Below are 24,718 nucleotides of genomic sequence, written 5' to 3'. Positions count from 1 at the left end.
TGTTCCCCACAGAGTTCAACCAATCTGTGTGTGCTGAAAGGCGTGATGGAGTTATGGGCTGGGCTAACGGGAGCGGGTGATGATGGACGAGCTGCTGACAGCTCAAGGCTGCGGTGATGTGTGTCTCAACCAGCCAGTAAATGCAGAACTACCAGCCCAGGTCCAGGGATCATTTTTTAACCCATGACTGAATCCATAAATGGGAGAAAAAGCAATAATAGGTAGCTCTGTTGGAGTAATTCATGGAAGAATTATGTCTCATCAGGAAGAACACAAATTCTTTCCGAGCAGTTGATCTGTATGCACAACAATTAGTCATATAATTTACTCGTGGGATTCTGTTTGCACGCTAAAAAAATCTCTTGTTTGTTGATTATACCTGGAACATGCCAGAGAGAGTTTCATGTTCATCATCCAGAACGCAGCACATAAGCAATTTGTATGCAAACTAGTGACATTACAGTTATTCTCCATTAAGCAAATGATCAACCAGGGCTTAGTCATGAGACAGTGGTTTTTCTTTTCCAACTTTCTCGAGCATTCATTCTCTTAAGTAAGTTTAATCTCATCAAAACAAACCAAGCATATTAGCTTCAATTTGGTCTCCAGTTTCGGGATTCAGAGAGAGCTTTCTTCCTCTCTTGGCAAAGCGTAGCTAAGAGCTGTTATCGAAGATTCATTACAAATCCCCCATGCTCCAGTAAAGTATAATAAGATGTATAAAAAATATATACACTAAGATAAATGACGCAACTCCCTGGCTGCATTGTTGCATCAAGACTCTGTTGTAACCTATGTGCTCCCAAATTCAATTAACTTAATCAATGTTAGTTCTGTGCACAGTGACATTAATCTTGGGAAATAAAAGAAAATGATATAAGGCTGTAAAACCCTGATGAATTGTTATTTTTTTCTAAATAATTACCAAGTGCATTCTCTTTTACGTCCTGATCACACAAGCCCCTTGCCAAAACATCACTTTAATATATTGTTGCACAGATATACAAGTAGATCACAAACTATAATATCATAAGAAGAATGTGAAACAATCATTCAGTATTTAAGAAATAATCTAATTGAATTAAAGGTTAAAAAGACAAGAGGCAGATATACAGCACTCGATTACCTCCTCCTCCTCCTCCTCCTGCTCCCGTATCTCTGCCTCCCCTGCGGCTCTCCTCCCTCACCTGGGCCTGACTGCTCCACCTCCTCTTCCTCTTCCTGTCCCCACGACACGTTAACGGTTTGTTTATCCGGTTACCGACTGTGAATGGAGAAAAAAACATGTTTCCTGCCAACGATATGCCGCATGCAGACCAGCTTGTAAAAGTCAGAAAACACACTAACACAATGCAGAACAAGCAACGATGACATTCCCCATGACCTATAGTTTATATAAAATCTGGACCGCCACGTCATTTTATGTGGTCGCGAGAGCCTAAAAGTTGTATGATTGTCTTGAAATAGTCTATGCTGCTTTAAAGCATACATTGACCATAATCTACATCTCTCCACATCTCTGTGACCTGCAAAGTGACGGCATCCTGCCACTAGACTGCAGTGTTTCCACATCATCATTTAACTAAAAAGTAGATTTAAGAAATGTCAATTAACAAAAAAATCAAAAGAAAAACAAAGAAAAATTTATGCAGAAGGAAGGCAATTTAACGAAAGGTGGGAAAGCAAACTCTGCAGGATATATTTACAAAATCTACGCCCAAAAATGATGCAGCGGTGAAAGGTAGCTTGATTTTCATGCCAAAAGTGTGTGTACAGTTGTACCCCGACCAGATAAAAACTTTTAAACGCATCGCAGACCGAGTTAAGGAACTAGCAGGAAATCTGACAACACAGCTGGCTGAAGAGACACGCAGTTATCTGGTTTTCTTAACCTGATAAATTAAAAGGGTTTCTAAAGGAGTAGTTAAATTTTCACAACCTTCCTCCTAAGCAGGGTACTGTTGAGTTCAATGCACTATTCAGTCTCACACACCGTACATTTAAAACTGTCTCACCAATGGAGGTCTGAATGGCATTCATATATTTTCAGATATTCGTATATTTTCTTTTTCAGGAGGTCATTGTGGAGCAATTTGTAGCCTTCTTTTTAAATACTCGAACATAAAAGATAAGATTTCCTGCGTCCCTGAACACAAAATGACCATAAAGTGCAGGTAGGAGTTGAATGAGTTGAGTCCATAGCAGTGATTACCTCACCAGTTCCTAAGTTTTCTAGTTTAAATTCTAATTTTGTTGTTTTTATTCAGTTTTCCCATGGTACTTTGAAAACAATCCAAGTTCCCATTCCAACTTTCTTGCATTTTTAGCCTCTCTGTGATAGAGGATGTTGTTACCCGTGGATACAAACCCATACAAACAGGGTAAAGAAAAGAAAGGAAATGATTAAGCACTGCAGCGTTTTGCACTTTCTCTCGGGTCTAGTTATCTGCTCGTGCCTCTATTGTGTGAGCTGAACCGCAGGCCTGCTGATTGTTGCATTGTTTGTTGATAGAAGTTGATAAATGTTCTCGATTGCTTATTGTCTCTTTAACCACACCTTTAGACTTGAGACTTGGACTTTAATCGCACTGAGGTCACAAAAATGAGGATGTGAGACTTGGACTTGACTTAACTCCTTGAGTTGACAGAGCCTTGAGTTTTAACAGGAAACACATTCTTTACTTGATTAAACCATTTCAAACAAATATGACAGCAACACGCCGCATATTTTATTATTAATCATGCACATTACATTATTATTCAGAACCTGACTAATACCTAAGACTTGGATCTTGACTTGTACATGGTCCCTGTGAATTTTAGTCTTGACCTGGGATTTACCCTGACATGTCTCAAATGAATAGTGACCTGACATGATATTAGGACATGACATGACTTGACATTAACTTCACTCCACTGAACTTACAAAACTTGACTTGACCCTGTCTCATTGACTTGAGGCTTGAGAGTAGACTTGAGACTTAATTTGGACTGTTCTTAATTAACTTGAGAGTTGAACAAGCCTTGATTGTTTTGGATATGAGACTTGACTTGTCCCTGTCACTGTTGACTTGAACTTGTACTGATGGATTAAGACTTAAGACTTGACTTGGTCCTGTCTTAATTAACTTGAGAGGTGACTCAGATCTGTCTTGATTAACTTGAGACATGACTTACCCTGACATACGTGAGACATAACTCAAACTTGTCTCTATTGCCTAAGACTTAATTGAGCAATTATGATATAACAATGATTAATTGTTGTAATTGATTTGCCTTGTCTCCTTCAGCCTCTGAAGCTGCACTGTGAGCTCTGCAGCATTGTGTCCAGCTCTGGACAGATGTTGGGCCAGGGTGCCGGCCCACAGATCGACCGCTCTCCCTGCATCTGGCGGATGAACAACGCACCCACGCGGGGTTTCGAACACGACGTGGGCCAGCGGACCACGCTGAGAGTCGTCTCTCACACCAGCGTCCCCCTGCTGCTGCAGAAGCCCCAGTACTTCTTTGGCCAGGGCAACAACACCGTCTACGTTGTGTGGGGGCCGCTACGAAACATGAGGAAGGACGGGAAGGGCATCGTGTACAACATGCTGCGACAGGCGGCGGAGAACTACCCTCAGGCACGAATCTACGTCACCACAGAGGACAGGATGAACTACTGCGACATGGTCTTCAAGAAGGAGACAGGAAAAGACAGGTGAGTCAGTCTTCTTCATTTGTTTGCTCCTGTTTTTGGCACAGCATCACTACGCAGCAGACCTACGATTCCTCTCCCTGACTAATTCACCACTCAGTGCTTTGACATTCACTGTTCTCTACGCTGCCATAATATCGACCTTATCGACGCTGATGGTCTGCTCAATGATCTGTGCTTTTCTCATCTCAAATCCTGCCTTTCATGAGGCTTTATCAAAGTAAGTTACTTAAGTTTCCCTCTGAAGAGGCTCTACACGCCACTGGAGGCCATTCTCTGAAGAGAAGCTTTTATGAGGCAACTCAGAGGCATGCAAGCTCCTGCCTGGGTTATAGACATCAGCCAAATGCTGGTCTGGGGAAAATCCGGTTAATGAGGTAGCATGATGCTGGCAGTCTTTCTAAACACCCGAGTTGCGGCTGGTCTCAGAACTTCTCTGACAGCATCTTGGCGCATTTTGAAATTGCAAAAAAAAAAAAAAAACGGTGAAATTATTCAAGCTACAGATCAGTAAAGGATTTATTTTATTTATTTATTTATTTTCATGTATTTATTTGTAAAGAGCTTTTCTAAAGCGCCAAAGCTTTCCAAGAATGGAAAGAAAAGAAAAGTGACATTCGTCTGACGAGAGCTTTGTCAGCCTACGCGCAAATTTAAAGAGCTCTTGTGGTCAGAATGAATAAGGCCATGCTAGAAAGTTAGAAAGAGTATTTATTCTCTAACAACAACATATGCACCCACATAGTTACTTCTTTCTCTATCAATTCACAGAAAGAGAATTGCAGGTTAATGACTATGACAGCCAGGCTCCAGGCTCCCTATTGTTTAGGATGAACCTCATTTCTCAGACTAACCACTGCTCATTTCTGCAGAGCTGTACACTCCTGCCTCTCCCACATGTCATCAAGACCTCTCTTAACTCCTTAAGAGGATTAACATGTTCTGTAATAGGCGTAGCATCCATTCCATTTCAGCTCCATTGTCTCGCTCTTATTCATGATGGCAGGGTTAACATCAAATTTCATGTACTGTAGACCATCCGTGTTCAGCCTGGCTCAGCTGTATCGAAGGCCCACAAAGCACAGATAGAGACTTGGGATTAGGGAGCTATGCTCGGGGAGAAGAATCTCATTACAGGACATAATGCTCCTGGGTGTGATGCAGAGCTTCAATCACTACTGATTGGTAACAGAGACCAAACCCGAGGTGTGAACAATGAACCGCATCTAATGCATATGTGATGAGCACTGAGAGGTTTGTCTATACGTCTGTTTCCCTGCCTGTCCGTCATTGTTTGTGTTTGTCTGAAACGTGGCTGCACACATTTCAGTACCGAGAGGTAATTAGTGTCCATGCTAACAGCTTTTAAATCAGCCTGAAAGACAGCAGTAATGCAGTATATTTTAATGTAATCAGAGGAAGAGGAACGGTTCTGTTTAGCCAATATCACTTCAGAAATGAACTACAGCTCTTTACCTGACTCACATAGCCATGCAAACTAGTTTTCCAGAAGTCCAAAGCAACTGCAACGCCTTAAAAACTCAGATATTAAACTTCATTTCTCTGCTCATCCATGCAAACTACATTTTTTAATGTCTTGAGGTACACAACAACATAACACATTTTTCCTGCCGCAGCTTGTCTGCCTTTACTGTCATTTCTGCACGTGCTCACCGGTTTACTGTTAGCGCTTGCTGCATGGTATGGAGCATAATCATCATCTTTGTGGAGATCGAACACAACTCTAATTATCCATATTGCCTCAAGCAGCTTAGGAGATGCGCCGCCTCCGCTTTGACTTGCTGATCAGGCACAGCACGGCGCTGATTGACTCACCAGTCAGCAGAGTAACCGTCTCTGCAGCGGTAATTTAAAACTCCACGTGGATGGTTTGCCAGGAAGCTCAGTCTTTTCTGAACAGAGGTTTGGAAGTTAAACTTAAAAGGACCAGTGGCATCTGTAGCTGCTGATTGAAACCCCCTTTCTCCTTCCTACAGTAGCATGAAGGAGAAATTACAGTGGGCAAGAAAACGTGTGAAAAGGCCCCGTGTTGTGTTTCTCCAAAAGTTTAATCTGGCTCAACTTCTCCACCACGGGTCACAGTCAAAACGTACTACAACCACTCAAATGAATGGAGAAACCTGCGTTTCGGCCGCAGTGCTGGATTTGGTGCCAGTAATGATTAACACCTCAGAAAGCAAACTAATTATTATAAATCTGTCTCTTTGTGAGGTGTTTCATAGTCACAGGGTAATTAATGTGTGTTGGCACCAGGAACAAAACAGTAAAAAGCATTGATTTCTTGTAAACTATACTGTACTATGCTAAAAAAAGGAAACAATGAATATTATACAGCACATACTGTACATCATTCGTGTGTAATGTGTAATTGAAATTGATTATATCCTCTAAATAATGTGCAAGGAGATTCTGCTCAGTTATTGAATATACAATAGATTCAACACTGTTACATGCACAGGACTCTGTTTGTCTGCTGGCAGGGAAAACGTCCGTGTTTATGTATTTTCAAATAAAGAGAAGGTGTAGCTTGATGACTCAGCTGTTCATCAAGGTGACGTCGTCCCCGGTTCAAATCCGGATGGGGACATTTATCTAGTCATCCTCTTTAGCGAACTCCCCAAACACAGAGCAAAAAATAATCTAAAGGAAGCAGGCAGCAACATTTCAACAGCAGCCAAGACAAAGTGACCACAGGCTTGGATGTAAATGTATCTGACAGCTGCTTAAACATATGATTCATATAATTGCGCACTGCGGCTGCAAGTTTCACGGGCTGAACCTATCTGTCATTGGCGTTGCCTCCTGAGCTGCAGTCGTTAGCTGTCGGACCGTATCGGCGTGGCCCTGTTACCGGCGGTAGATAACAGACCTCACGACGACACAGGACTTAAATCACAGTGTCACTTTACAGCGCTGCCACCTGGGCCTGCATGACCTGGGTCTCTGTTTCCCAGCCAGCTGCTCCTTCAAAGCATGTGTATCTACTTTGGTGTATGTGTGTGTGTGTGTGTGGTTGTGTGTGTTATCACAGGTGCGGCAGCCTCTATTTCTCTTATTGTGGGTTAGTGTGGGCGATTTTATTTATGTTAGTGCCTATTCTTTCCTGTGGTCTTTTTCTATTCCACAGAATCAGGATTCTTTATGATTTTACTGTTTTAATGTTTGGAAAGCTCTTTCCAACCTACAATTAGAATTATTTGTGTATTTAAAAGATTGGTCAGTCACACTGAATGCATGAGAACATAGACTTTTATACCTAAGCCTTTTTGTCCTTATGAGACCTACTTGTCTCATAAGGACAAGTAGGTCATATTACTGATAGACATGGTCTTTGAGGTAGAAGGAAGTTTTGTTCATCAACATAACGTGATATGACTTTATTAAGGCTGGGTAGTATCAAAACCAGTCAGACAATATCTGCATCCAATCCTTTTCATACCACTAAAAAGTGACTACAGTGGTCCCTCGTTTATCGCAGGGGATACGTTCTAAAAATAACCCGCAATAAACGAAATCCGCGAAGTAAGTTTTACAATTATTATACATGTTTTAAGGCCGTAAAACCCCTAACCACACACTTTTATACAGCTTTTTACACACATTTTGTACAGTACTCCCTTAAACAGGACGCAGAACACATGTGCCGTTCTTCCTTAGCCAATTTCGGACGCAGAACACAATGCGCATTCATACTGTACAGTACGCTGTAAAAAAAAAAAAAGCATGCAAAATTACACAAAAAAAAATCTGCGAAACAGAGAGTCCGCGAAAAGTGAACCGCGATATAGCGAGGGACGACTGTATTTGTATACTTTTGTATTATTTCAACACCTCATCAAGCATTCAAGAAAACTTCAGAGTGTCCACAAGGCCAATGACGTCTTTGACACCAGGTATCGAATGAACTACTACTGTCAGTATCACATAAACTGGTATTGGTGCTTGTAAATGATCTCTGTACTTCATGGCCTACACTTCAAGCTTTAACACAAATAGCTGGATATAGTCACATGGTTCTGTTACACTGGGCATCACAGACATGTTTGTTGGTTGCAGAAACTTGACCTCACGGCCACCGTGAAGCCTGCGCAAGCCTGATGTTGAAAGTGTGATTTGCACTTAAAGGCATCAGTATGCTTCAACAGAAATGCTTCTTGGATTGTGGAACCTACTAAATCAGACAATCACTGCACCAAGCTATTGGCAAAGCAATTACTTTTGTAAATGCATCTGCAGTCAGAGTCGCCCTCGCACTCATGCTGGACATGTTTGTCCTCATTTGCATGTTTGAACACAATACAGGGATCTGCTCTTTAAACATAACTAACAATCAAAAGACACCAAGAGTGACCTGAGAATACAGGTGTAATTTAGATACAGCTCATTTCCTTTTGTCTACTTACATTTAACTCAGTCACTCCCGACACATACAAGATGAAATTACTTGCTTGAATGACTTGCTTTTAATGTGCAAACTTTACAGCGTCACATCTCTCTTGCAGTAAACTCAGATTCGTAAAAAGAGACATCTCCAAAAAGACGACATGAGTGGCATGCAGCTGTTCCACTCGGTTCATTTCATGGACAAACCTAACGCCAACGAACACCAACAGTTGGAACAACACGTTACGCCTGTCCTTGTGACGGCATCTGCATCATCATGCACAGCAGGACATTAGATACAAACAATACGAGCACCCGCTCATCAAAACGTGGTCAGAAACGCACGCACGTGACCTTTAACTTCAGGAGAACACAGATGCCATTTTGTCATAGCTCATTTACTTTTGTGTACTCCAGTTCACATTACTCTCAGTCATCCTCATACGCAGCCGGCGTGAAATTAGATTACTTGTTGTTGCTTTCAATATTTCATGGTGTCACATCTGGCTCCTGTTGAGACGTTGGAAGTAAGAAGACAAGAATGTGACCGCAAAATCTGTAAGGTGACATGTTTTTTGGGATTATTTTACGATGAAGACTCTGGTTTCTTGCTGTGGTTGTTAGATGACAGCAGGTAGACTGTGATACAAAGCAGCTGTCGAATGAAAACTCAGGTACAGTAAAATGACGAACTCAAATTTAAATTTGATTGATTTATATGTATTTATTTATTTTTATTTACATATACAAAACTGGAGGCAACAAACCAGAAGTCAGGAAAGTGACGCAAATTATCCTTAAAGGGCTGACGGGTGCCTGAGGTTAAGTAAGAGACTGATGAGAGAGAAAATGGATGTTTCATGTGTAATTCATCATCAGAAGTGAGTCACTCTAATCGTAGATTAACTTAATAGCGGATGCTCCCCTCCATATATGTAGTGAATTTTACTTTAATCTGTTTTTATTAGCATGAATGTCACAGCTGCGTAATCATGCTTCATAATCTCCAGCCGTCCCACTCCACATGAGTGTAAGCACTGCTGGCAGTCAGCGCTTGCTCATCCTAAAATAGTTTGGGTTTTGAAAATGAAAAATCATTCACTTCAACAGCTCCTCTCTTTCTAAATGTGGTCTGAGGGGTGCTGCTGTTCAATATTTGTGAATGTGAGCAGCTCTTTACAAATATCAGATCCGAAACTCTGTTGTGATGTTTGCAGTTAGAAAATCCTTCATCCATCGAGAGCTGATTGAATTGGGAAAGACTGAAGACGGAGAAGCGCTTGCAAGGATTTTCTTGGCATGGTGGAGTATTTTCTGGTTTAAAACTCACAACATCCCAGTGGGTAAACTTGTATGAACACACAAACTAAATTTTGGCATTCCAAATTGTCTGTGAAAGTGCTTTAGGTTTTACTCCTGATAACAGAACACGATAAATAAACCCAGGTCTTAATCAAGCGACAAACTCTGTGGCTTTAAAATGAAGTTCCCCAAACGTGCATTTGAAGCTGGCTACAGAATGAGTCAATAATCATAATCCGCCATGTTCAAATGCCCAACTTTACAGAAGAAATAAACATGTTTACAGCCAGGTACAGCCCCATTCAAGACAACTGTCACTGTGAAGGTGAATTTTTATTTAACTTACCCATTCAAATTCTATTAAGGCTTAAAGTTATCCATTAAGCGGCAGAGGCATGTCAACAAAGATGCTGGGATCCTTCAGAAACCCGTGGATGACATCAAATGCACTATGTCCATAATTTATACTGTCTATGGTCTCATTTATACACCAGGTTTGGGATTTATAGAAGATCGCTGGACGTATGCAACCCCTTAAAGCCCACCAAGTTACTCGCTGAGTTAGTTCTGAGCTGCTTAAATTGTGAATACAAAAATGTTTAAACTTTTGTCAACATGGTCATATTACACATAGCTAGATCAAGTCGATTTGAATTGTTCTGTTCATTTTACAGAGGCTATGACCACCAGATTTACTGCTGCAGTAAACAAAAACTTTAGTCTTTATTTGTCAAACAAAGACACGCTGTACAAACTGTACAAACTCCAGATCATAAAAACAGACCTAGACTACATAGCCTGCTTACACCTGATAAAAGCACAAAAATCAAGGATAAATTACCAAGTAAACAGAATCTGAAGACAGCATCGCAGGTGCAACGTCACAGAGCCGTTCCCAGTGGAAAACACCTTTACTCTCATCCGGAAGTTTGAATCTAAAATGTTTCCACACATTTCTCCTCAGAGTCTAGGTCATCTGTGGTTCTGTATTTTCTGTTTTGTGTTAACAAAGAGAACAAAAATTGCTCTCATATTTGGCCAAATTCTTACAAATCAATTACACTTCTTACAGCCTGACTTTATGTATAATAAGAGTTTTCTCCAGTGCGGCTTTAAAGTGTGCAATATTCCAGACAAACCAGCTGAAAATTGCTGCCTGACCCTGAAATATTCCAACCCAGAGTGAAGGAATGTGACAGAAACAAATGCTGAACTTTGTCGATGCAATCTGCGTCCTAATGTGATCGAAAGCCTCAATGTCAAATGACTCCCCACCAGCGCGCAGGCTTTTGTTTACAGGGTGCACAGTACGTGACTGTATCTGTAATTGCTTTGTGTATTGGATGTGAAGAGTAGAAGAAATAGCAGATAGCAGGATTGTTGCTGTTGGCTCATGTAGGAGATTGAAACACAATGTTCGCAGCATCTCCACAGAACTGTAATTTCATGCTTATCACAACGAGCCGTTTAAAGGGAAAAATCGAGCAGGAGGATTCATTGTGTTTCTCTCCACACGAAGTCCCGATTCCCACCGTACACGGCCCTAAAAATCATCACTCAGCGTGTTGCTCTCCATCCAAACTGAGAATTTGTCACCGGGTAAGCGTGTAATGACATTACTTTTCTGTGTTGAAAGCTTGTAATTGCTGTGAAATTATCTTATTAAATGAAACCACTGGAAACGCTGAGACACAAATAACCCGAGCGTTCTGGGCGGTGGTTCATCAGGTCCAAACCGGTCAATTCAGAGGAACAAGGAAGTAGTCACAGTATTCGCTCCGAAAAGGAAGAGGGGATCAACGACCCGTCACTCTCTGTGTTCTTGTGACCCCATCTGAGAGAGACATGAGGCGGTAATCGGAGGGAGAGAGGAAAATTGTCAGCTGAAGGCGAAGTGCAGTCTTCCTTAAAGTCCATTTGCATTATGTCCTAATGGTGTAATGACACTTGGAGGATGTTGTCAAAACTATTAGCTGGGGAGGCACATTGGGTTTCTATTTAGAATTTGAAAAAGGCAAACATCTGTCATCTCTTCTTCAAAGCCTGTCTAAATTATGGATGTACATAAAACAGAAAATCTGCTTGAAATTCATCACTCAGTAGTCTTTTTGTCTTTTGACTCTCTCGCCTTTTAAATTTATAATAAATCTTCTTATTTGCACTCTGTGGACGCTCAGACATGACATCTCTATATGATGGATGAACATCTAATACAACACAACGACTGTTGGCATTAATATGCTGCTGCGACAGCCTCCACTCTTCTATAACTATAAGAGATGTTTTGCCGTTCAGCCATGTGAGCATTAGTGAGGCCAGATACTGATATTGGTTAATAAATTGGTTGTGCATTAAAGGAGTTATGACTTAGCTTTGGAGTCTGCACACATCCTCAAAAAAACATGTCACACATCAGGGTTATGTCAGCTATGGAGAATCCATGTGAAGACAGAATTAACTGTGATTGGTTATTCTCTACTGGAAGAGCCCCTAGAGGACAATTCATCGAGTTTTCTCCACTGTAATGGCACCTAGAGGGCACCTTATCACATTTTCTCCACTGGAAGGGCACCTTATCAAATTTTCTCCACTATAACACTCTAGAGGGCACTATATTTGACCCTCTATATTCAGTTTTCTCCATTGGAAGAGCTCCTAGAGAGCAATTGATCACATTTTCTCCACTGGAAGGGCACCTTATCACATTTTCTCCACTATAACACTCTAGAGGGCACAATATTCGACCCTCTATATTCAGTTTTCTCCATTGGAAGAGCTCCTAGAGAGCAATTGATCATGATTTCTCCACTAGAAGAGCTCCTAGAGGGCGCTTTATCACATTTTCTCCACTATAACACTCTAGAGGGCACAATATTTAACCCTCTATATTCAGTTTTCTCCATTGGAAGAGCTCCTAGAGAACAATTGATCACGTTTTCTCCACTAGAAGAGCTCCTAGCGGGCCCTTTATTACATTTTGTCCACTACAACACTCTAGAGGGCACAATATTCAACCCTCTATATTCAGTTTTCTCCATTGGAAGAGCTCCTAGAGAGCCCCTCTATATTCAGTTTTCTCCATTGGAAGAGCTCCTAGAGAGCAATTAATCACGATTTCTCCACTAGAAGAGCTCCTAGCGGGCGCTTTATCACATTTTCTCCACTGGAAGAGTACTCTAGAAGAGATATTGTTACGTTTTCTTGCACATAGGGCTACACATTTTATCATTTTTTATCTACCACAGGGGTATCTTGGACACTGCTGTGTTTTTTTTGCCAACAAGGGCAGCTCCGGGCAACAATTGACGGGTGTTGGTTTGCATATGCTGTTTATGCTTACTGGAAATTATTGTTAGTGAAGACAAACAATAAACAGCTTCAAGGAAGGTTAAATGATCTGCTCTTTTTCATTTACACACACATCTAGCAAAGCTAGAAGCATAACAGTGTAACATTGTTTATTATTAAATGTGGTCTCCAATTTGGTAATGTGACAAGAAGAAATAGAAGTCACCGCAACGTAACTGCAGTTCTATTAGTATGTATGTAGTCCACTGTTGCTTCTTGTCACAAATTAAATGAAATAATGTAAACGGTTGTTTTCACATTCTGTTGGCCGCGTAGCTTATTTATTTTCTTCTTCTCTTCCCACATATTTATGTCAGATTGGTTTTCCTGTGTTCCAAAATTTTAGTTCAAAGCTCGTCTCTGCTCTCTAGCATATTTCAACAAAATCACGGTCATTCTAACAGATGGACAATATCGCAGGTAGACATCATGATGGTCACCGTGCAGCCACATGAAGCAGTAAATACATTTAATGTTCTGCTGTGCAGCACCTGATTCAATAAGCTCGACCGGGCGAAATATCCCAGACACACACCTGCATCACTAGTAATGTAGCAACCCAACCATATCTAATAAGCCTTATTAGATCAAATGGCTCTGTGGCTTCAGAAAAATAACACTCTAAAGAGATGAAATAGCCTCATAAGGCTCACACAGGGCTCCGTGGTGTGTCAGTGTGTTAAGAATATATCTGCAGCACTGGCTCCAAGATAGTTGGTGCATATTTATTCATTTTATAAGAATTATATTTGTCCTCTAAAGAGCTGTATTGTCCTTAAAAGATATATAATAAGAGGATAAGGTGAAACTTTCTTGGCCTCTTTTGGGAAATTACTGTATATAGCTGCAGCAGCAAACAGTAATAGGATTCGGTTGGAGAAAATGCTTAAAATGTGCAAAATACAAAGTAGGGTATTAAGGACAGTTGAAACAACAAGCATAGAAATATAATCAACAATAAAATTGATAGAACGTTGATAGGTGTGAGGTAAATTTCTCATATGGACGTTACACAGAGTCTAACATCTGCCTTGAGGTCACTGTAGGCACAGTGTTAAATCTTAGATTGTTAGGCAGACACTGACTTCTTCTTGAGATACAGACCACCACTAAGGGTAAACCTATTTTCCTTGACTAATGTTAATTCAGGGACAGAGAGTAGTTGAGGTCACATACACGAGCCAGAGAGGACAGCTTCTTCAGAATTGAGGCGACATCATGTCATGACAAGTGTATTGATAAATCCTCCATTCTCCTTGATCAAGCTTCCCTAAAGCTTTCTCTCCATTGACTGACCATTGATGAATAAAAAATTCTCCACAACAATAGGTATATATAATAAAATAGAAATTTTTCATAAGGCATTCTACTCAAAATTTCACAACTATTTGCAAAAATTGTAAGCCATTCTCAAGTTCCTGCTTCTCAAATGCTTTGCAAAGTGAATTTTTTAGGTTTTGAACTGTTAAAATACTTTTGAAGGGGTCAAACATTTTAATTTTGATAAAAAAAGTTTCACTTTTTCACTTCTTTCTAGACTAAAATCATGAAAACAGTATTCAGCTTCAGCCTGGATATCAACACAGTCTTGTAAAGATGAATAACATAAATCATCTGTCTTCTGGTGTGTGCAGCCTTCACATTAAACAGGCCTGCAGATGGCCTTGCTTTTTTCCTTCCTTTTCTTCTTCTCCTTCTTCTTTTCCCAGGCTGGTGTTTGACATTTTAACTGCTGCAGGTACTGAATTCAAAGTCTCCCGACAGAACAGATAACTTGCTCTCTCTTCATGTCTCGCCGATCCTCTTAACACCTCCTGACTTAAACAGGCTTTTCTCTCATGTTTAGGCTGGCTGAAGACTTGTTTCTTTATGCTCTCTGTACTGTGAGATCACAATCCAATAATCAGAAAAATAAGCCAAGACATAAAATACAAGACATGCAGCCTGCCGAATAATTTGAAACAACACTCACTCTGTGATGTCAAGTAATGCTTTTACTGGTACGAGCAGGACAAAGATGGATATATCAGTGTCTTAGGAAAGAAGAATGAGTGCAGCCATAATGCTCAGTGCAGCATCAGCTGTAATGCATCCTGTCAGTGATGTTCTGTTATATGTTCAGCTCTAAATTGGATGTGAACTAGTCACTTCAGATTATGGTTGTACAGCTCTATGTAAAAAGAGAAGCAATCACCTCTTGGCAGCAGCATTAAAATCTGCTTGTAAAATTGTCAGGCCTTCATCTCTCCCAACAGAGTGACGTCTGTTCTTGAGAATTTTTTGACAAATAATAATTTAGCCATTTGCTACCAGCTTTCAGGATACTTTTCAATCAGCCAACACAGTGCATTACTGCTTCGCATTGTATTTTCGATTTTTTTAAAAGCACTGGCTCACAAATCATAGTAATCCCGGTGAGAGACTTCCAGCGGTGATTCATTTTCTTGTGCAGACCTGTTTGAAATTAGATGGCCCACGTTCTGGTCAGCTGAAAGGTTTTCTTCCAAAGATTCTGAGCCTTTCAAGTCTCGGTAATGTTGATGCATTTCGTACTTAATTTTATATCCTATTATACTCAGCAAAATATCGTTCAAAACATGCCTGTTCAGGATGAGCTGATTGCTCTGCCTTGCTGCTTGCAGCTTTCTCAACGTCATTGGCCTGCAGAGCTGGAGATCACCTCACACGTCCAGATCCACAGTTTTAGGCCCCGTTTACACATACATGGGTATTTTTAAAAACGGAGACATTTCCCTTCGTTTGTACCTATCTTTTACAAGTAAACGGTGGATTTGCCTCTGAAAACGAATCTTTCTAAAAACTCCGGCTAGAGTGGAGATTCTGGAAAACTACGGTTTTGCGTTTGCATGTAAATTGAGATAAACAGAGTTTTAGGCAGCTGATGCGCCAAAAGTGCGACCAATAGGGAAATATTTGTTTCTCAATATACCCGGCTATGTGTAAACGTAGCCTTAGACGTACATACCACAAGTGTTATTTGCTTTCTTAAACTTTATTAAAATCTGATATGAACAGGACAGTTTTTTGACAGTTTATTGAGGTGCACTTAAATTGTATCCATTCATCCAACTCTGCAGGGGACTGGAGCCAAATTTCTTGACGTGAGGTGACAGTACTAACCACATCACCATGACTGAATGTAAGCCACTACAGACATAAAAAGCATAATGTATTAAAAATATCAGAATACGCACTTGATTACAGACTAACGTGATTAGCATTCGTGGGAGGTGGTGAAAGAAAAACGCTGCCAGTGACGTTTTTTCAACCAGATCCAACAGTGAATGAATTAGATCATTACCACTATATCATTTGATAAAGGGCATGCTGAGGGCATTACAAAGACATGATTCATTAAAGGTAGCTATCTAACATCAGCTTAACAACATGACTGTGTGTAAAGTTTAATCAGCTGACACCTCGTTAGGTAACCCTAAGCCACTGGATTACTTTGACACTGAAAAATACTTACGAATGTGATGAGTTTCAGGCGAGTTCTGAAGTCATAAAACTCTTTATTTGTATGATTTATGGATGTAGAAGACAATGATATCTTTGGAAAGTGTAAAAATATGCGTACATTGTGTTCAGATTTGACTGAGTTATGACTCAGAGGAGAGCCATTTATGTCGCAGATGTGCTTAAAAATTCACCAGAATGTAGGAAATGAAGTGTCTGACACTCAAAATCTCATGAGGGAGGACCCCTAGACCCCCCGCTTAATATATATCCCTCGGGCATTGGGCCGCTGAAAAGGTTATTTTTCTACATTGAGGTGGCAACCCTAATTGCGTCACGCACACAAGATAAACAAAACAGACACCCACTCACAGAAAAGCAGCTTCATAGTGCTTTTTAGAGGTCTAAATCTCCACAGGGAACTTTTAATTGCCTCCATGAGCTGTGTGTCACAGCCACCGCTGCTGCTGCTGCTGTAACTGCTGACTGTATTGGTGAGCGGCCAAATCAGTGGCCAGGCAACAATAACTAACTTCCTGTTGTTTTCCTTCTGTCTTTGTCTCTTGTCTGGAGTTCCTTCAACTCTCCTGCACCTTCCCGACCTCTCAGTTTAAAATCTCGATCAGCCATAACATTATGACCACCTGCCTAACATTGTGTCAGCCCCACCTTTGCCATCAAACAACCCTGAACCGATGAGGCATGGACTTTGCTAGACCTCTGAAGGTGTGCTGTGGTATCTGGCACCATATTAGGTCCTTTAAGTCCTGAGGTGCAACCTTCATGGATTAGACTTGTTTGTCCAGCACATCCCACAGATGCTCGATTGGATTGAGATCTGGATAATTTGGAGGTCAAGTCAACACCTTGAACTTTTTCTTGTGTTCCTCAAACCATTCCTGAAGCATTTTTGCTTTGCGGTGGGACGAAGTATCCAACACTTAGGTATCTACATGAATGGCAGAACCCAAGGTTTCATTGCCTCTACTGACTTGGCTTCTTCTCATGGTGCATCCTGATGCCATGTGTTCCCCAGATAAAATATGATCAGATCAGGCCATCTTCCTCCATTGCTCTGTGGTCCTGTTCTAATGCTCACATGCTTATTGTTTGGTGCTTTCAGCAGTGGACAGGTGTCAGCGTAGATACCCGCACCGATCTGCGGCTACGTACCGTATGTTCTGACATCTATCAGAAGCAGCATTAACCTTTTCAGCAATTTGATCTACAGTAGCTCATCTGTTGGATCGGACAACATGGGCCAGCCTTCTATTCCCATCAATGAGCCTCGGGTGCCCATGACTCATTTCTTTTCTTGGTACTTCCAGGTACTACTAACCACTGCAGACCAGGAACACCCCACAAGAGCTCCAGTTTTGGAGATGCTCTGACCCAGTCGTCTAGCCATCGTAATTCGGCCCTTGTCAAATTTGCTCAAATCTAGCACATGCCCGTTTTTCCTGCTTCTAACACATCAACTCTGAGATCTGCAGTCTAATATATCCCACCCACTGATATATGGAAATCAAGTGAAGTATAAGCACTTCAAAATTAGAGCAGTGATAATTAGTTGATTAATAAATAAATAAAACTGTTTTTATAATTCATTTGAGTACTTGTTTTTTAAGACACAGTGTCCATATTCTCTGATTTCAGCTTCTCAAGTGTGACTGTGTTCTAGTTTCTTTAGTCGTTTATGACTGAATGTCTTTGGGTTGTAGACAAAAATATTGACGACATTTGAGAAAGTCATCTTGGGCTTTTTTTTTCACCATTTTCTGACGTTATGGAACAAACAACTAACTGAATCATTTTAGAAATAATGAATCAATATGATAAATGGAATATATACATATATTAAATATTAAAAATAATCTTTGGTGTTCGTGTACATGAATGTCTACACTGTAATTTGCTACGGAAATGTGTGAACGTGTCGAATTAGTGAATGTATTTCACATTCAAGGAAGAGTAATCACTTTATTATTCCGTCTTTCACACTTTTGAGATTTCTGATTTGTGTGCAGCATCATTTTCCGTCTTCATAATGCGCTGAGGGTGAACGTTAAAATGCAAAATCACGGGAGCGTGCGCTGTAAGCCTGTAAGGTGCCGCTTTGTCGGAGCGAGAGGGGGCCTTTGAATATTAAGGTCGTAACATGTGTCTTTGTGAGCAGCTATAAATCTTCTTTACTGTAAGAGAGAGGTCCCGGTGTGAACAGTCACGGTGAGCTTAATACCTCTGTTATTGGACTCTTGCATGGGATTACTCCCCATTGTGAAGCTCTCCAAGGTGTGACACTAGAGAGGAGGCTGCTCTAAATTATTCAACAGTACAAGTGAGATTAATTGATTATTGAGCTTTAGATCAATGATAATCAGTAGCTCTGTGTGTAATTCTGGATCTTGCGTCTTTGTCTTGATCTCTGTCCCTGGAGAAATCTCTTAAGTTGGTCCTCATCTGTTTTGTTAATCCTTGGTTTTTACTCCCTGGTCTTGGACAGGCATCCCATTAGCATGTTGAATAGGCTGCAGAGCTTTCTGACTCTGCCTCTTACCTCAAACTGTTTTACTCCCTCTGTTTTCGTGTGATTTTCTTTTTTTTTTTTTGAGTTGGAAAAATGGCTCACTTTTACCAAACCCATTCAGACTCACCTCTTCTGACCTTCCACCATTTGTTATTCTGCTTTTTCTCCCCAATAAATCTTCATAAACGGTTTACGGCTCTTGTGCATACAGACAGTGTTGTTGCCATGGCTGGCTTGGAGAAAATGGCACTCACACTTCCAGGGTTGATGCTTTAATTCTCTTTGTAGGCAAAGATTTGAAGATGTTACTTAGTAAAGCCTATTCTTTAAGTCGCTGACTCAAAATGGTTAGGATAAACCTCTCCATCTGCAAGAGGCTTTCATTTTCCGTGACACTTTATACCCACTTTGAATAATACATAAATCAGACTCCTCTCTTTTAGCAGAACAAATGCTGTTTACTCTGAGATGTGTTAACTTCTTGGCTCGGGTCATACTGTAGATAATGATGGGATTCTTATACTCAAGGCTGTTTGTCAGGGCTTTGATAAGTGAAGCTAATGGGCTTATAAACCATGAAGCCTAGGTTTCTTTTTTATCAAGATGTTGTTCTATGAACTGCAGAAAATGTTATTACATAAATTACTTGTGAAACTTAACTTTACCGACTTTAAGTGAATAACTTTTCCATCTGGCATATACAGTGTTTTGTGTGATGTTTTTTTATTTCAATAATCAGTGAATCGTTTTGTCCATGTTTAAAGTTGTAAAACATGTCCTCAACCAAGGTGATGTTTTAAAATTACAACCCAGAACTAAAGATATTCATTTGACCATGATATTAAAGCTTCTGACAGCTTTCGCCATATTAGCGTCACGTCTCTACAGACTACGTTAAATCCATACTTAAAATTCTCGATCACTACTGGATGGATTGTCTTGATATTTGGTGCTTCCTCCTCAGGATGACGTGCAGCATCAGGACAAAACTAACGACATTTCCGTCTTTGTTTTTAGTGCTAATTAACAAATGATAACATGCTAACACACTTAACTAAGATGGTGAACAACAAGGATGCCTCGTATCATCAGTATGTTATCAATGTCACTGTGTGCATGTTAGCATTTAGCTCAAATCACTGCTGTTCCTCAGCCATGTGTAAACCTACTGTGACATCACGCATTGGTTTGTGGACCATTTTGAAACCTCGAGTTTGGCATTATGGACGTGGCCATCCTGGTTTTTCAGAGCTAGAAATGCAGCGAGCATTGAGGTAATGGGTGACATCTTGCAGGTTACTCAATTTCAAGCAGGAAATAAATGCCGGCCTGTTTGGTCATTAGGGTTCTTATATTACAGCTACAGCTCTGAAAACATTTGAAGTGATAAATCGGCAAAGGCAGTAACAGATTCTTCAGATTCATATTTGATCAGCACTGCCTAGTTTCACAGTTTGGTCTGAGACTCACTAACAATGACTTGTCAATCACACGCCCTAAATCATACCCTGCTTTGTCGTCTGTTTTTCTCTAAATGTGACCATAACTGACTAAATGAACGTCATGCTGAGTGAAAGAAGACTTGAAAATAGCGACCGAGTCCTTAAAGTCTGAGGTAACTGTTTACTCGAGTAATAAATCACAAGAGAAGTTGGGTCATTTTTTTCATAAGCTTACATGCAATCTGACTTTTTGTTTGCGGTTGCCAAAAATAGTTTCTGCTGCTTTCTACGCCACTTTATTGTGGAAGTCAGAAATAGAGCTGAAGAACTGAAGATGTACACTGACTTTAGGGAATCGGATGCAAATAGTTCACTGCAATTCAAAACAAACAAGCTGTGAAATCAGTGTTATTATTGAGCTTCATGGAAAGAGAAATCATTTTGAATTGAAAAACCAAATCATGCCACTATTGAACCTTTTGTATTCATATACGTTGTCATATTCAGTTTGGGTTTGATGCAGCAGGAGAGGCTTTTAAAAAATTCCTTTTGTTATTGTTGTGGCTCTTTCTTTTTTCTCAGAGTCAATTAAAATTCAAACCTGCCATTCACAGTGTCTGCATCACACCCCTCCAAAAAAACAAAAACAAAAAAAAAAACAGGGTGACAGGTGGGTTGTGGGAAGGTTGCTGGTTGACAGGTGGCCTGTTTCCATGACACCACAGCACATACTCATTACCAGTCCACAAGTCACTCATGTGGTGAGAGGGCATATTTGGGACATACAGAAGTTGGTAAGTTGCTATGAATCTGACACCTGTTCCTCTTTTGGCTGGTTGCAATCTTGTTTGTGTAGACTTGACTAAAATGTCAAAATCTTGACTGTTTTATTCATGTTAGATATTCCAACACTATGACAGTACGAACGCTCCTTCTAATAGAAACCTTACTGGAGCCTCGCCTCTTCTGAAGCAGTGTCAGTCTGGTTGGTTGGTTGGTTGGTTGGTTGGTTGGTTGGTTGGTTGGTTGGTTGGTCAGTCTTCCACCACATAAGATGGACTGAACATTAATGTTCTCTGGATGATGAATCCTAAGGACTTTCCAGTGCCACCATGTGGTTGATATTTTTGGTTTCAGTGAAATGCCTCGACAGCTATTGGATTAAGAGACATTCATTTCCCCAGAGGATTAACTGTAGTGACTTTGGTGATCCTTGATCATTGACTCATTCTGTAGCCAGCCTCAAATGGACGTTTGAGGAACGGCAATTTTGGGCAAGTGCCCACATTGGCTTGACTTCACACCCATGGACATGGTTGTCATTGTAATGTTGCTAACATGCTAAATTTAGATGGTGAACATGGTAGACATTATACCTACTAAGCATCAGCGTACTTGTCAGTATGTTAGCAGCATGCTAAAGCCTCACAGAGCATGACTGTAGACTCTTCACATTTGTATTTAATTGTTGAGTGCAGCGTGTAGGTGGTCCTCCTGCTTTGAAATAACATAAATTTGGGTTTTACTGGAGAGATTAAGTGTCTCATGGTGATCTCAGTGTTGTTTTGTTGAGGCCTTTTCACACCGAGACAATAAGAGAATTTAGGGCAGACACTGAATACAGAAAATATAGTACTGGCATGAAATATGAGCCATTGCTAACTAAAAATACCCCAAAATCAACTGAACCCAAGTAGGAATTTGCTGTTCCAGTCATTGTTGGATTGCTGAGGATTAACACGTCAGCTAAATGTCCTAAAATGTAACAGAAATGATGCTTAGCGTGTGTGGCAGGCACACTTTGATTCAGAGCTGAGCTCTCGTTGATTAATCTGGTTTTGTCTTTCAAAACGAGAGACAAGGTTATATAATCAGTTTGAAATATCTGCCTGTTGTTTCAGACGAAAGGGAAAGGGAAATTCGCTTTGAAGTTTTTTCGTCGTAGTGTGACTGATACAGAGAGATTATCTGTGGGCGGTGATTGTGTGAAACAACTATCAGTGCAGGCGGGTTTGACTTTGAACCACTTTTGAGGCTTTTGAGTACGTTCAGTTGAACTCGATTAAAAGAATAAATGGAAACAATATTACAACACTCTTATTTTTCTCGCACAGTAAAAAATCTTCTTTATATCGGAATTTTCGAAAGAATTTTAGACTTTCGGCCTTTTTATTCAAAGGTAATGGCACCTGGCAGCGGTCTATGTTAAAGATTAGCACAGTTAATGATGATACATTATCCAGGAATTATGCAGTATTATAATGAATTTAATCAAACACAGAATGGCTCTGATTTATGGGTTATAACAAGGGTTTAATACCATCGGGGAGAGAGGTAGGTAAGACATCATTGTGCATTCATTTTGCCCACATAGAGGCAGAAATGTTGCTTGTAAAACAAACAGCTCAGACGCATTCTCCTAGACGTAAAAGACGGATTAAGATGTAAGTGTGTTGTCTTTGCCTCAGACTCACTGGGCTGCTGCGAAATTAATGAGAGAAAACTGCTAGGGTGGTGGTGGGCATAAAAGCATCAGATGCCTTCTTCTGCGCTGAGAGAATTATTAAAGTGCTAGTTGCCAGGCGGAGATGAGGAGATCAGTGGAAACCCCTCGCCGTGAGCTCCATCCGTGTCAGGAGAGGGGAAGGATGGCTGAGGATGCAGGAGGAAGGCGGAGACGGGGGGGAAATATGTTATTTTTTGGCTTTTGCCTTTTGCACCATCTGGTCAGTCATTTGGGTGTTTGTGGAGGTTTTTTGTATACACGACAGGAGACAAATGTTGAGTGTGGAGTAAGTTAGATTGATGGATGTTGTCGGCATGCAGAGTGTCAGTGAACACAGCAGTCTGGATCACGTTAACACGCTCTGCAGGGGAAAACTGTACATGCCATGTAGCAGCTCTCTGCAGTGTCCTGAGCATCTTACTGTATCTTCTCTGTTCTCTCCTCTTGTATTCATAAAATTAGATCAACATAAATAAATCCAGACATCATTAACTTTGAAACATTACCTGCTATTAGAGGAAACAAATGAGAGTCCTTAATATGAAGTGAGAGAGTTTATAGAAGACAAACAACATCAACCGTGTCATTAAAACCATCATCAGTCATCTTAAATGTGCAACAATACAATTAGACAATTCTGTTAGATTTTTACATAATTGTATCAAATAATGTTCAAACCAGTTTGCACATTTCGGAAGCGCCCTCGTTTCTGTTAATATTGAAACTTCATAAAAGCAGTTTTTTCTCCTCGCACAATGTCAGCTGGGACCGGCTCCAGCACCTTACCGCGACCCTGCAGAGAATGAGTGATTATGGAAAATGAATGAATGATGAATAAAAAGAATTGGAGTGGGGATGGAGGTAGGGTTGTTTTGGTCCAACTAATCAGTATTGAGTAATACATCAAGCAAGAAGCTTTTTTATGAAGACTGAGAAAATATGATGATTATGTACTCCACCTCTGAATGCACATGACATACTCCTCTTAGTGCGTCATATACCCATGGCCCCTTTTGATTGTGTTGTCAGGAGTTTATTCTTTTGTAGAGATAATATCGTCAACCTAATGTGAAAGCATAGACAAAAACTGAGTCTATACACATTTAGTCTATTCAATGTGAGGGTTAGGGTACAATCTGTACAGTTGTGCAGATAGCTACTGTAATAGTAAATTCAATGTCTTTGTTCCAATCACTGGAGACGCACAACCTCCCCCCTTCTTCACATAGGACACCGGCTCCTTTTGTCTTTGTAAATTGTGATGCCTAGACTCAACTTTGCACCTAAATACAAGCTCCTGCAGGATACTTCAGGTGTAAAACATAGCAACGGGGGGCCGGCGCCAATACTTGCATCAGACAGAAGGGGCCTTCCTGAGGGGGCGTCTCCTTGAGCAGACAAAGGGATGTGAAAGGAGTCGCCCCTCAGGCATAAATATCTAGGTGTCCCCATATTCGGCGTCTTTTCTCCATCTTTCACCACTCGCATGTTGAACTGACCTTTTCTTTGCAAAGAGAATAAAAACCTTGTCGGCCGGCAGAAGTCTCTATTTTATTCTTCACCAGCAGCAGAAAATTTCCACAACACTACATAGCATGATGCACAAACAAGTGGCAACCACCACAGGCTGTTTGAGCACCCAGCCTTCATCTGGCCTTAGTAGAATGACGCAAGTGCTTTTTTTTTTATTTTTATGTGGCTACAACACGTCTTTCTTTTGATCCCGTCCACTGGATAGCTTTGTTCTACGTCTGTCCAAACTGGGATCACACTGGCTGCTGTGTGACAGTGACTATGCATAAATATCTCATACAACGACACAAATGATCCGAACTGTGTCTTTAATGATGCATGAAGTACCCTCAGAAGGTTACAGGCAGATCATTTTATCAAAAACTTCAAACAGAGAAGCACCAGAATCTGGACTTTGGTCAGACTCGCCATTATAAATCTGCCATTTTTCACACCGCAGCATTTCCTGGAGTTACTGAGGCATATTTTACTGTCGCACC

The 24,718-nt window shown here is 40.6% G+C and overlaps 1 protein-coding gene across 2 annotated transcripts in view; it reads left to right on the top strand.

Annotated features, from left to right (window-relative positions):
- Window positions 1–24,718, top strand: part of st6galnac3 (ST6 (alpha-N-acetyl-neuraminyl-2,3-beta-galactosyl-1,3)-N-acetylgalactosaminide alpha-2,6-sialyltransferase 3) — a 77,671-nt gene that overhangs the window by 29,339 nt on the left and 23,614 nt on the right. For both annotated transcript variants that reach the window (XM_019266293.2, XM_027289943.1), the window contains exon 3: window positions 3,291–3,700. In XM_019266293.2, coding sequence (XP_019121838.2) covers window positions 3,291–3,700 — 410 coding nt within the window. The remainder of the gene's footprint in view (window positions 1–3,290; window positions 3,701–24,718) is intronic.

The sequence above is a fragment of the Larimichthys crocea genome, chromosome II (genome assembly GCF_000972845.2).
Source record: "Larimichthys crocea isolate SSNF chromosome II, L_crocea_2.0, whole genome shotgun sequence".
Classification (NCBI taxonomy): Eukaryota; Metazoa; Chordata; class Actinopteri; family Sciaenidae; genus Larimichthys; species Larimichthys crocea.
The sequence above is the reverse complement of the archived record's forward strand: the minus strand, read 5'-3'. Positions and strand labels throughout refer to the sequence as shown.